At 45.1% G+C, this 12,373-nt stretch overlaps 1 protein-coding gene across 5 annotated transcripts in view; it reads left to right on the top strand.

Moving 5' to 3' along the window:
* The window catches only part of RALGAPA2 (Ral GTPase activating protein catalytic subunit alpha 2), a 1,907,250-nt gene that overhangs the window by 476,000 nt on the left and 1,418,877 nt on the right, over positions 1-12,373 (top strand). For all 5 annotated transcript variants that reach the window (XM_078649331.1, XM_078649327.1, XM_078649328.1 and 2 more), the window contains exon 4: positions 10,232-10,289. In XM_078649331.1, coding sequence (XP_078505457.1) covers positions 10,232-10,289 — 58 coding nt within the window. The remainder of the gene's footprint in view (positions 1-10,231; positions 10,290-12,373) is intronic.

Raw genomic sequence — 12,373 nt, forward strand, 5'->3', positions numbered from 1 at the left:
TCAGATTCCAGCAAAGACGGCTCCGTCGACGCACGTTCCGTCGACGACGATACCGTCGACGACGAATCCCTCAGTGGGCCCTACCTCGTCGACGACGGCGATTTCTTCAGCGGCATGTTCAGGATCCTCGTCAGGATCGGGTTCTTTTGCCACCATGCCTCTGGTACCACTGCCTTCCTTGACCTCTGGCAGGGATTCTTCTATGCAGCTGCCGCCTCCTGATCTCCAATTACCCTCGCCTTTGATGGCAACTGATCACGAGACTGGATCTATGGGGGAAGATGTTGACGATGAAGCTCACAGTCCATCAGAATTGATTATAAAATGTCAAGACTCCAGTTCTGACCAGGAGGACGTGGAGGAAGTGGTCCAACCGGATGACCAATTTGTCCAGTTGCCTATGGCATCTTTTCCAGTTTCTTTGTTTTCAAACCTCCAGCATATGCTGGATGACTACAACAGAAGGTTTCCGCCTACCCCTCAGGGTACTCCAAGCCACGCTCCTGCGGAGGACTCCGGCCCTGCCACCCATCCACAGTCTTTGGAGCAGCCTCTTTTGACAGAGCTTCCCCGCCCTCACCCCCCTCTTCTTCCGCAACCTGGTGCGCACGGGGTGGATGAGTCGGACAGTGAAGAAGGGGAATTACACCAGGATACTGACGATGATCAGGATCCAGATATGGCGGATTACGACGACTATCGGATACAGACACCTTCTCCGCAACAGCCAGAGGCGGGTGATGCGCCTACCATTGATACAGCAAGCTTCCATGTGCTGATGAATAAAGCGGCGGACCGCTTTAAATTGCCGAGAGAACAACGGCAAGAAGATTGCTGTCTCTACGATTTCAAAAACAAACCATACAAACAAATTCACACCATACCAATCATAGAATTTGTATGGAAAGAAGGGATAAGAATTATGCATTCTCCTAACTCCTTGCCGGCACAAGTCCCTCGCCTGGAAAAGAAATACAAGGCTCCTGCGGGTTCACCTGCTTGTTTGCTGTCGCATCCCAAACCGGACTCGGTTGTCACACAGGCGGCACAGCGACGATCACGTAATCCGGCGACTCCTCTCACTACTCCACCTGATAGAGAGGGTCGACGTTTGGACGCCATTGGGAAGAAATTTTCCACCATGTCCTCTACATCGGTACGCGCTGCAAATGCGTTGGCCATTCTAGGTCGCTTCGACAGGCAAATGTGGTCGGACATTTCCGCATTCGTTTCTCTAATTCCAGAAGCGTCCAGAGCGGAAGCCCAGCAAGTTCTCCAGGATGGCATGAGGGCGTCAGAGGAACTGATTGACTGCGCGATTGATGTGGCGAGTACGGGATTTCGCATCCTCGCCAGTGCTGCGGCTCTCCGCCGCCAGGGCTGGCTTAAATCCACTTCTTTCCGGCAAGAAGTCCAGTCGAAGATACTCGACATGCCCTATGACGGTGAATCTCTTTTTGGCGCTCACATTGACGAGGCGCTTGAGTCAATTAAAAAGGACACCGATACAGCAAAATCGCTAGTCTCCTTACAATTTAAGAAGCAGCCCTTTCGTGGCGCCCGTGGACGAGGTTCGTCTTCCACGAATTTTCGAGGAGGACACACTCAGTACCGCCAATTCAACCAAGGCAATCAACGTTACTCCTCTCAGCAGTCTACTCGCCAAAATCAGTCACGACCCTATAAAGGAAAATCTACTTATAGGGGTGCCAACAACAAACGCCAGTGACTCTCATGTCACACAAGGAGTTGGAGGGAGAATCTCGCGGTTTTATTCCCAATGGTCTCTGATAACATCGGACCAATGGGTATTGGACATTGTTCGCAAGGGTCATGCCTTGGAGTTCACAGAGATTCCTCCTCATTCTCCGCCATCAGGCCCGCCACCTCCCCATTTTCTAGAATTGCAACATCAAGTTCGTCTTCTCATACTAAAAGGTGCAGTCGAAGTGGTTCCTATATCACAACAAGGGACAGGTTTCTACTCACGTTTTTTCCTCATTGCCAAGAAGACGGGAGAGTGGCGGCCTATACTGGATTTGAGGGCGCTCAATTTCTTTCTGAAACAGCAGTCTTTCCGCATGCTCACATTGTCAGAAGTCTTGCGGCTTCTCTGCAGCGGAGATTTTCTGTCCACGATAGATCTGCAAGACGCCTATTTTCATGTGCCGATTCTGCAACAACATCGCCAATTTCTGAGGTTCAAGGTGGGCACTGTCCATTACCAATTCAAGGTGCTGCCTTTCGGCCTGCGTTCGGCACCTCGTGTTTTCACGAAGGTCCTGGCCCCAGTCATGGCTTATCTACGTCTTCAAGGAGTGCAGATTTTTCCTTATCTGGACGATTGCCTTCTGAAATCTCCGTCTCCTCTTCAGCTGGCTCACGACACAAGTCTCTGCCTGCGGACTTTCGAGTCGCTGGGGTTGACCATCAACGTGGACAAGTCACACTTAACACCATCACAAAGAAGGAACTTCCTGGGTGCCATTCTCGACACGGAATTATCAAAAGCCTTCGTTTCCCAAGAACGACAGGTGAAAATAGTACGTCTGGTCACCCTCATCCGTTCAAAACAGTCAGTTTCTGTGCGCATGTTGAAGTCCTTTCTGGGGATGGCGTCGTCCTGCATCGCTCTGCTTCCGAACTGCAGGCTCCGCACTCGCCCTATTCAGGAGGAACTAGACCTGCAATGGCGCCAAGTGTCAGGATCCTTCAACGATCTAGTGAGAGTCTCGTCTCGCATGAAAGACAGTCTCCTTTGGTGGAGAGAACCATCCAACCTAAACGAAGGAGTTTCCTTTCTGGCCCTTCCTCCGGATCTAACGCTGACCACAGATGCATCCATGGAGGGTTGGGGAGCTCATCTCCTAGACCTTTCAATCAAAGGGAAGTGGACACCGTCGCAACGAACATGGCATATCAACAGATTGGAGCTGCTGGCGATCTTCCTTGCTCTCAGATCTTTTCTGCCAGTAGTGCAAGGAGAGTCCGTGCTGGTTCAAACGGACAACACAACCAGCATGCACTACATGAACAAACAGGGCGGCACAAGATCTCAGCCCTTGTCTCGGCTAGCTCAGAAGATCTGGAACTGGGCTCTTCATCATCGAATCTCCCTGACGGCGGTCCATCTGCCGGGGGTTTCAAACATCCTAGCGGATTCGTTGAGCAGGTCCACATCGTCTACCCACGAGTGGGAGCTTCATCAACAAACTCTGGACATGGTGTTCCGCCGTTGGGGTCGTCCCCTGATGGACCTTTTTGCCACTCCACTGAATCGGAAGTGCCCCGCCTTTGCGAGCTGGCATCCTCATCCGGGGTCCAGCGGCAACGCCCTTCTCATGGACTGGAGCGGCCTGTTCGCCTATGCGTTTCCTCCCATACCATTGGTGCCGAGGACGTTGTGGAAGATGCGCAGGCAACCCTGCCACTTGATACTGATTGCACCTCGTTGGCCCAGACAGGCTTGGTTCTCGGAACTTCTTCTGTTGTCCCAATGCACGCCCATTCGTCTGCATCCACGTCCAGATCTTCTGTCCATGGACGAGGGCCAAGTCTGCCATCCAGACCCGACCACTCTTCAGTTATGGGCATGGAACCTGAATTCCTCGAATTCGCGAATTTAGAGATGCCCCAGGAATGCAGAGAGATTCTGGCTTCTGCTAGAGCTTCCTCAACTGTTCAAACGTACAAACTAAAGTGGAAACGGTTTTGCCATTGGTGCGCAGAAGCAAATGTCCACCCACTCACTTCTGCCCCAGAACAGCTGTTGCCCTTCTTTCTAAGCCTTGCTCAGTCTGGCCTCTCTCATGCCACCTTGAGGGTCTTTCTGGCAGCTATTTCACGTTTCAGACATGATGGCTCAACCTCTCTCTGCTCATCCAGAATTATCAGACAATTCTTTAAAGGTCTCTTCAGGAAGTTTCCTCCTATCAGACGCCCGCCTCCGACATGGCAGCTCAACGTGGTATTGTCACAGCTCATGAAGCCTCCGTTTGAGCCAATCCACAGAGCAGACAACAAGTTTCTTACCTGGAAGGTCGTTTTGCTTTTGGCCCTAACGTCTTCTCGCCGTGTCAGCGATCTTCATGCTTTCACAATCAAGCCTCCTTATTTGCAATTCAAACCAGATGGGGTGTCTCTTCGGACCAATCCCTCTTTTTTGCCAAAAGTGCCTACAGATTTCCATCTGAACGAACCTGTCTTCTTGAAGACTTTCTTTCCGAATCCACAGTCACCGGCAGAACAACGCCTTCATTCCTTAGACATCAGCCGTTGTCTAAAGTTTTACATTTCAAGAACTGCCCCCTTCCGCAAATCAGATCAGCTTTTTGTAGCATATGGAAGAATGCGAAGGGGACATTCAGTGACAAAACAGACACTTGCAAGATGGCTCTCAGCAGCCATATCCTACTGTCACCAACAAGCTGGCAAGCCTTTACAGGGTCCTGTGAAGGCACATTCGACGAGAGCGATGGCGTCCTCCACCGCCTTGTTTGCCGGAGTGCCTCTACACCAGATTTGCCGGGCGGCAACGTGGTCGAATAGGCACACCTTTACCAGACATTACTGTTTGGATTCCATCAACGAGGCGGATACCGCAGTGGGGCAAGCAGTGCTTCGCCATCTCTTTAAATAAGGTGAGCCTCTGTTCCCTCCTCCTTTCTCTTCTGTGATTGCTATATGCTTTTAAGCTATGTGTTTACTTCTTGTGAAGATGCTTGCAATCCCAGTGCTAAGGAGTTACTGCTATCTATTCTATTCAAGCATGTGAATCTATGAAAGACACCCCTAATACTGGAGAAGAACTATTGTTACTTACCTGTAAACAGGTGGTTCTCCAGTATTGGTGTCTTTCATAGATTCACATGCGACCCACCCTTCCTCCCCTCAGAGGCTCTCTTCTCCTCATACGCTATTGTTACTAGTGCTACGAAAATCTGAGGGCTTGAGCTTCTGAGGAGAAGGTTCTAGAGGGTGCGTGAGCCTGATTGGCTGCAGTTTGGACCAACATAATGACACTGATATGTTACAAATGAGTTTTTTCTCTTATACTGTCTTCCTATGGAAGTTACCATTGTAGAGGTTTTTACAGTGTATTATCTCTATTTTATTATTATATGATATTATCATTTATGTTATATTAGCATTATTGCTATTTTTTATATACCGTGGGACTCCCACTTCGACGACGGGGAATATTCAAGCATGTGAATCTATGAAAGACACCAATACTGGAGAACCACCTGTTTACAGGTAAGTAACAATAGTTCTTCTGGCTTATTGGTCTTTGTATTTAAAAACATTCTAGCTCAACGGTTGCGAACAGCAGGCCTGCCATCAGAATTGTGGAAGAATACCTAATGCAGTACCTTACTTCAGCTGTGGCCTGTTTAAATAACCAGCAATGATATTTTTCGTAAAAAAAAAAAAAGCAAAGCTAATATTATTTTGACAGGCAGACACACTTTTACCCCTCCTTTTCGTGGGGGAGTGTCGTCTTTTTCATTTTGATTTCCATCATGCACACATCTTTTTAAGCCTGCAGCTTTTTTCATTGAGTTACTTTCTTGGAAAATACCGTTTAATAGCTATTACTTCTCCCTTAAATGTGAGTGAGCTTGACGCCTAGTTGAGGAAAAATGTGCAAGATCTAGTTAGCTTCTTTCCCAGGCCTCACAAGTGCCCACGTTATGGACCTATCTCCGTCTTGATATAGTTAGAGCTCAGTATTCTACTAATGTTGGGCTTTCTTCCCTAACTTTAAACCTTCTCACATCATCTAGTCCTCTTTCTAACTTTTGCACTTCTTTTTCTATTACTTCTCTATCCATTTCCTTTCACAGGTTTATTCGTATTCTTGTTCTGCCTCGCTGTCCCCCCCTCACCTTTCTCTAAAATGACCTATTTCATTCCCTCTCTCCTGTTTCCCCTCTGTCCCCTCACTGCTCCTCCTTTTTTTTTTTTAGTACATCTACCGCACTTCCTTCTCTTGATATCCATTTTCTCCATTACGCTTCATTTTCTTATCACATGATAGTGGTAGCCTTTTTTTACACTCTCTTTACCGGACTACCTCGAGTCATTGAACTAACCAGAGCTGATATACCGATCAATATTTTTATCGAACAAAACTAACTTCTACCTTACTATGACCTGATTCAGAAAGTTTTTTCCATGCTTTAGAGTAATGCATAGACATAAATCGTATCTAAGACATGTGTAACTCTATGACCATTCACAATGGCAGAATCGTCCAAGTAGTACATGCTAAGATGTCATTTATGTATGTATAACTAGCAGCCCGTCCCGACGCTGTCCGCTTATGAATTGCTGCCGGCCAGTAGTATATTGTTTTGTAGGATTTCGTTTTGATAGCATTTCTTATCTGTGACAGGCCTGTGAAACGCTCCGATTCACAGTGCACTGCTGATGCACTTAAGAGTGCGCGTTCAGTAGTGTGAGAACTCGAGTTTCCCTACTTTATTTTTCCTTGCAATATTATATAGCACGAACTCGACAACATCGCATGAGCACAATTTACATTACAAAAGAACACATTCATTTGTGGTAGGCACGGGGAGACAAAGCGATTTGCCTGGAATCACAGGATGTTGAGCTGATGCCGAGATTCGAACGTAGCTCCCCAGCTCTAAAGTTCACAATTCTAGAACTTGTGGCGTTAGGTGTGTCTAAAAGTGTATGTCGGTGCTGGCCTTCAATGAGAGAGACCTGTGCATTTTTCAAATGGGTGGTGAAAAAATATGAGTATGTTGCTGGAGATGTGGGCTGCCGTGCCACCAATGTACTTACCGGGGGAGGGTAAACACCCCTTATTCCGCAACTTTCTTTCCGCATACCATCACTCCGCATACTTTCATTACGAAAGTACCATGACTCCGCAATGCCGTTATAACGCATGGCATTACATTTTATATGCTTTTACCACGCATACATTTACAACGAAATTCGTTGTAATTGCATGAATGGTAAAAGCATGCTTTTTGTTTAATGTTTGGATAAGGGAAGTATGGGTATAGGGGTATATGTTTTGGGGTACTGAGGTATATGTTTTGGGGTGTTTGGGTATTTTAAGGGTTCAGATATAGTTTTGGGTTATGGGGTACAGGGGTAGTTTTAGGGTTTAGGGATAGGTATGGGTTTTGGGGTACAGGGGTATTTTTAGGGTTCAGGGCTAGGTTTGGGTTTTAGGGTGTAGGTGTATTTTTAGGGATCATGGGTAGGTTTGGGTTTTGGGGTACAGGGGTATTTTAAGGGTTCAGGGTTAGGTTTGGGTTTTGGGGTACAGGGGTATTTTTAGGGTTCAGGGTTAGGTTTGGATTTGGGGTACAGGGGTATAGTAGGGTTCAGGGGTAGGTTTGGGTTTTGGGGTACAGGGGTATTTTTACGGTTCAGGGCTAGGTTTGGGTTTTGGGGTACAGGGGTATTTTTAGGGTTCAGGGGTAGGTTTGGGTTTTGGGGTACAGGGGTATTTTTAGGGTTCAGGGGTAGGTTTGGGTTTTGGGGTACAGGGCTAATTTAAGGGTTCAGGGCTAGGTTTGGGTTTTGGGGTACAGGGGTATTTTAGGGTTCAGGGGTGGTTTTGGGATACAGGGGTATTTATAATGTTCAGGGCTAGGTTTGGGTTTTGGGGTACAGGGGTATTTTTAGGGTTTAGGGATAGGTTTGGGTTTTGGGGTACGGGGTATATTTATAGGGTTGAGATGGGTTAGTGTTTAAGGGTGATGGGGTATTTTAAGGAGTAAGGGTGGGTTATGATTATTGGGTGCAGGGGTATTTAAAGGGAGCAGGGTGGGATTAGCACACGATATGAGACATGGCATGAAGGGCGGAACGTACCACACGCCCCCAGCGTTTGTCACGCTCCCAGCACACGCCCACAGCACAACGCAGACACGCCCACAAGGGACTACTTTGCTGATTCTTTTACCTTTTAAATGTATATGGTGGGCTTCTGCATAGCCTATGCCCTTCTGCTGCAACTGCCCTTTCCAACGCTGTATTGGGTGTTGTGATTGGTGCTGTGGTTCCTGAGATTACCAGCCTCAAAGGTTTGGGCTCTCTCTTTATTATATTAGTATAGGTATAGACTTACAAATTGTATGTCTAGATTCCACACTGATAAATACTTCCACACTATTGTACCATTTTCGGTATTCACAAATTTTGAAAAAGTAAATCAAATAAACTATTTATATCGGAGAAATTTACTAATCCTACACATGCTGCTCAATATCAAGATAATTCGCAGTCACCTTAGATTAAACAGGGCCAAGTCACAGATTGGCACACTTTTTAGGACTTGATGATATTATTTCAACAATATGCTCGTGAAACCCCCAGACTATCCCTTCCTCTTTTTTGGTAAAGTGATCAACGTTTACTGTGCAATGTTGCATGCTGACAAACCCACAAAAGGTGATAGGAGGAATGTTTGCAAATAGTCTGACCAATGGTGGTCACTTGGAGTAGCGTTCCAACCTATTGTTTTCTTTGCCCACTATGCCACCTCAGATTAGATCAAGCCATATGGAAGTCAGCCTTGGTTCTGCTCCAGTAAGAACAGTCCGCCCGAACTTCCAAGCCAGGTCTTCTCTGAACTGGTGGGGAGAGGAGTTGGCCTAACGGCTAGGGCGCTCGGCCTCGGACCTGGGGATCTGGGTTCGAGTCTTGGTAACGACGCCAAAACCTCCTGTGATTCTGGGCAAATCACTTAATCTCCCCGTGCCTAAAATGAAAGTGTGTCCTCATGTAACGTAACTGGAAAATATGTAAAGCGCTCTGATACCTGATTCGGTTCGGGTCTAGTTCGAGCTATATAAAACTCTGCAAAAAAAACCGAGAAAAAAAAAAAACTGGAACACAACCAAAGAATTGGTTTGGCTATTGTCCACTATTGTAACTAGGTTATTTGCAAGCATTCCTCTCATCATATTTGGTGTTGGTCACATGCCACCAATCTGCCTCCTAATTGAGGTGACATGTGGGCTTACTACTTACCAAATCGTAGCCCAAAGTAATTTGATTTGGTTTTCAAGTAATCCACAGCCTTTCCTGGACCTACCCTATGTTGCTGACACCATCTTCGGCTAGTCTCTTGCTCAGTCACTGTGCTGTGACCTTCCTGTCTTCTCTGTGGTAAAGCAATTTGTGGTTTATCACACCTGTTTCTTTCTCTTGGCCCCAATTGCTGCAACAAACTCCCTGTTGATCTTCGGGCAACAATCTTCCCTACCACCTTCATTACTGCTCTCAGATGCTAACTTCTTAATCTAGACCTCACTGTAGACACCATAAGCAAACTCACAAGGGAACAAGCTCACAATATACGCAACTTTCTGTCAGTGTGGTACCGCACCTCCTCAAACACATAATGATCCCTTAGAAATATGTAAATAACACTCAGGTTCTAGTTTTGGATAATACTATACTAAACTACAGAACTACATTTTTGGGCCATGTATCAATGAGCTATTGTTGTGTAATGCTTTTTTCCCTTTGAAATGAGCCTGTCATACCCAAAATAAATAAAGGGAGATACGTTTTTCAAAGACTGTGCAAACATAATATTAGGAAGACAGCTATGCGTTTGCTATTTTAGCATGTAACCTGTACTTGAAACACATTTAAGTTACTATTGACAAATGTTCTGAAAAATTGAGTCAGTTATATGTGATCTTTTGTTTTTGTGCTCCTGTTATTAAAAGCTAACTTCACTTCAAATTATTCTTTCAGAATCAAAGAGATATACGGACTAAATAATTTAAAAGTAAAGTAGTATTTACCATGTGAAAAACTTGCGCTTGCACACAAGCACACCCACCCATCTGAATACACAGCTGATATGCTATTAAGAATCAATGGCCTGCATTATATCTTTATGCAAAGTTAGAGAATATGTCTCTTAATCATTTAATAGATAAGCATTGACACGTAAAAAAAGAATAGGTATCATTGGGCGAACAAGCTGAAGAGTCAAATGTTTGGAGTTCTAAATAATGAGAGATCTTTTTGTCTTCTATATGCTTAGGGTGGATTTAAGTCAATGTAATTTATTAATGTTAATCTTTTGATGTGAAGTTGTTTTTTTTCCATCTTTTTTTCGATTGCTATATGATGAAAATGCAATGCTCTAGCATGCATTCGCTTTTACAGTTTATATAGGTACCATTTTAAGTAATCAGATTTTTACTAATTTCAATTCTTGCAGAAAATTCTACAACTACTACCTGAAAGAATCTATTATAGATGGCAATATCACAGCATAGGTAAGTAATATTTATTTATAACAGTGTGAACATATATTTTTCTTTCACACGGGTACGCCTGCAATTAGTCAATTGAAGCCAGAATGAAATGCATATTATGGTTAAATAAAAGTGGTAAAACTCTAAAAAATATCCCAACAACTGTGAGGCCGGTATCCTTAAAGTTAGATGAGTACAGGAGTATGTGTAGCCAGTGGAGATGCCACCTGCTCTACTCATGAGGGTGTTGTAGATGTAACTACATTTATTGGTTTTGTGGTTATCTCAATAACCATGGGAAGGTGGTGTCCTTCACAGCTGCATGGAAATTATGCTGTTTTTTTAATAGAAAAAATTGACTTCGTAAATGATCTTCAATCGGAGTTCAGTGAGGGTAAAACCAGTGACTGCAGTGTTAAAAATTGTGGATAAAATACTCTGTTCTGATACAGTAAAATCTTCAACCGTCCTTAAAATCATCAAGCAAAGATGTCTGAGACCTTTGTGCCCTGCCACAGGCCCAAGTGCAAGTGAACAGTACTCTTGCCTCCAGGTTCTCAATATGACGTGGTACTAGGCAGCAATGCCATTTTCCCTCCCTCGTGTTTTGCCATGGCTATCGAGCTGGGGTGTGGGTCCAATGCAATGCCCTGGTTGGGGGTTCGATTAAGCTATAGCGACAGAGGACCATATTGCCCTTTATGCCAATGAAGTACTCTTGTTCCTTTCCTGTCCTTTTATTACCAAGCTTTTAGTGCATGTACCCAAACGACTTATAATGGCGAAATGGGCATGGTTAATGTACAGCTGTACTACTGAGCATCCCAAACACTGGGGCTGAATGATTGGCTGTGTGGGGGGTGGCCGGAGCTAACGTTTCGGTTACAAGTAGCATTGTTGAGCCATGACAAGATTATAGGTATGTTTTATGGAACACCGGTCTGCTGTACTCTTCCATAGGTTTCTAGGGTGGAGTCTTTGGCATGGCGAGCGGCCCTTAGGTAGATAAGCATGGGAGAGCAGGGTCACAACGGTGACCCCCTGTGGCATGACCGTTGGTTATAACACTGCAAGCGGCTTGATGGCTTATACAAATGGGACCTTATTGGTAATTCCTGGGTGGAAGACGTAAGGCAGGGCTCGGAGTTGAAGTGTTCCGAAGACCTCCAACAGGAATACAACCTTCTTAAAACACAATTCTACAAATATTTCCAACTGTGTCACACCCTTATGCAACATCTAGGCTCTTTAACGAAGTCCCCGAATTCAGTGCAGTAGAATCCAAGCTCCTCATGTGGCCATTGGGGAAAGGGGTTATCCTGCGTTTATAAATAATTGGTTATTCACCACTCTGATTCTTTTGTGACCCTTAAGGGACAATGGGACCCATTGGTGGGTCCCTTTGATTAGGTCGATTGTGGGAGGCTCTAATTGCCACAAGAGATGCCACCTCAGTATCAATTTTATATGAAATATGCATAGACAGCATTTATGTGGGGTTGCTTAGAGATGCGGAGGGGACTGAAGTGTTCCTTGCATAAAAGGCACGATATCCGTTTTCCCAGCAAATTAGAAACTTATTTTACACATTGAACCTCTAACAAGCACTGAAAGAGATGAGGATGAGAGATGGATTGGCTGCATTACTGGCGCTACCTCCTCTGAGATGGGACTATTTAATACTGCACTTGATAATTACCAGCCAGTGTCTGATTATGTATTTACCAGCTGCTGCAATATCACACGAACCAGTTTTTACACTTCGGGATAGGGAGTAGTGCTGCAATAATGCACGTTAAAGCTGTCCCAAGGTACAGAAACATGGAATGGTACAATTTTCCCAGGCTGAGTCACATTTTACCTAGTGAATATTGAGTGGTAAAACCCTGATTGTGCGGTGCAGGTATTACCTTAAAACTCTGAATCCCGATTTGAAAAATCTATATTTTCCACGGGGATCGTAATGAGGCCCATAGTCTGTACTGGTTCTCATGAGACAGTAGTTAAGTGTCCAGACACAGCCGAAAGGCAAACGTATGAAATAACCTAGACTTCTTCACCCAGAAGAGTTGAAAGATTTAGTTAGATAGTTCTGAGCTGCATCA

This window comes from Lissotriton helveticus, chromosome 6, assembly GCF_964261635.1.
Source record: "Lissotriton helveticus chromosome 6, aLisHel1.1, whole genome shotgun sequence".
Classification (NCBI taxonomy): Eukaryota; Metazoa; Chordata; class Amphibia; order Caudata; family Salamandridae; genus Lissotriton; species Lissotriton helveticus.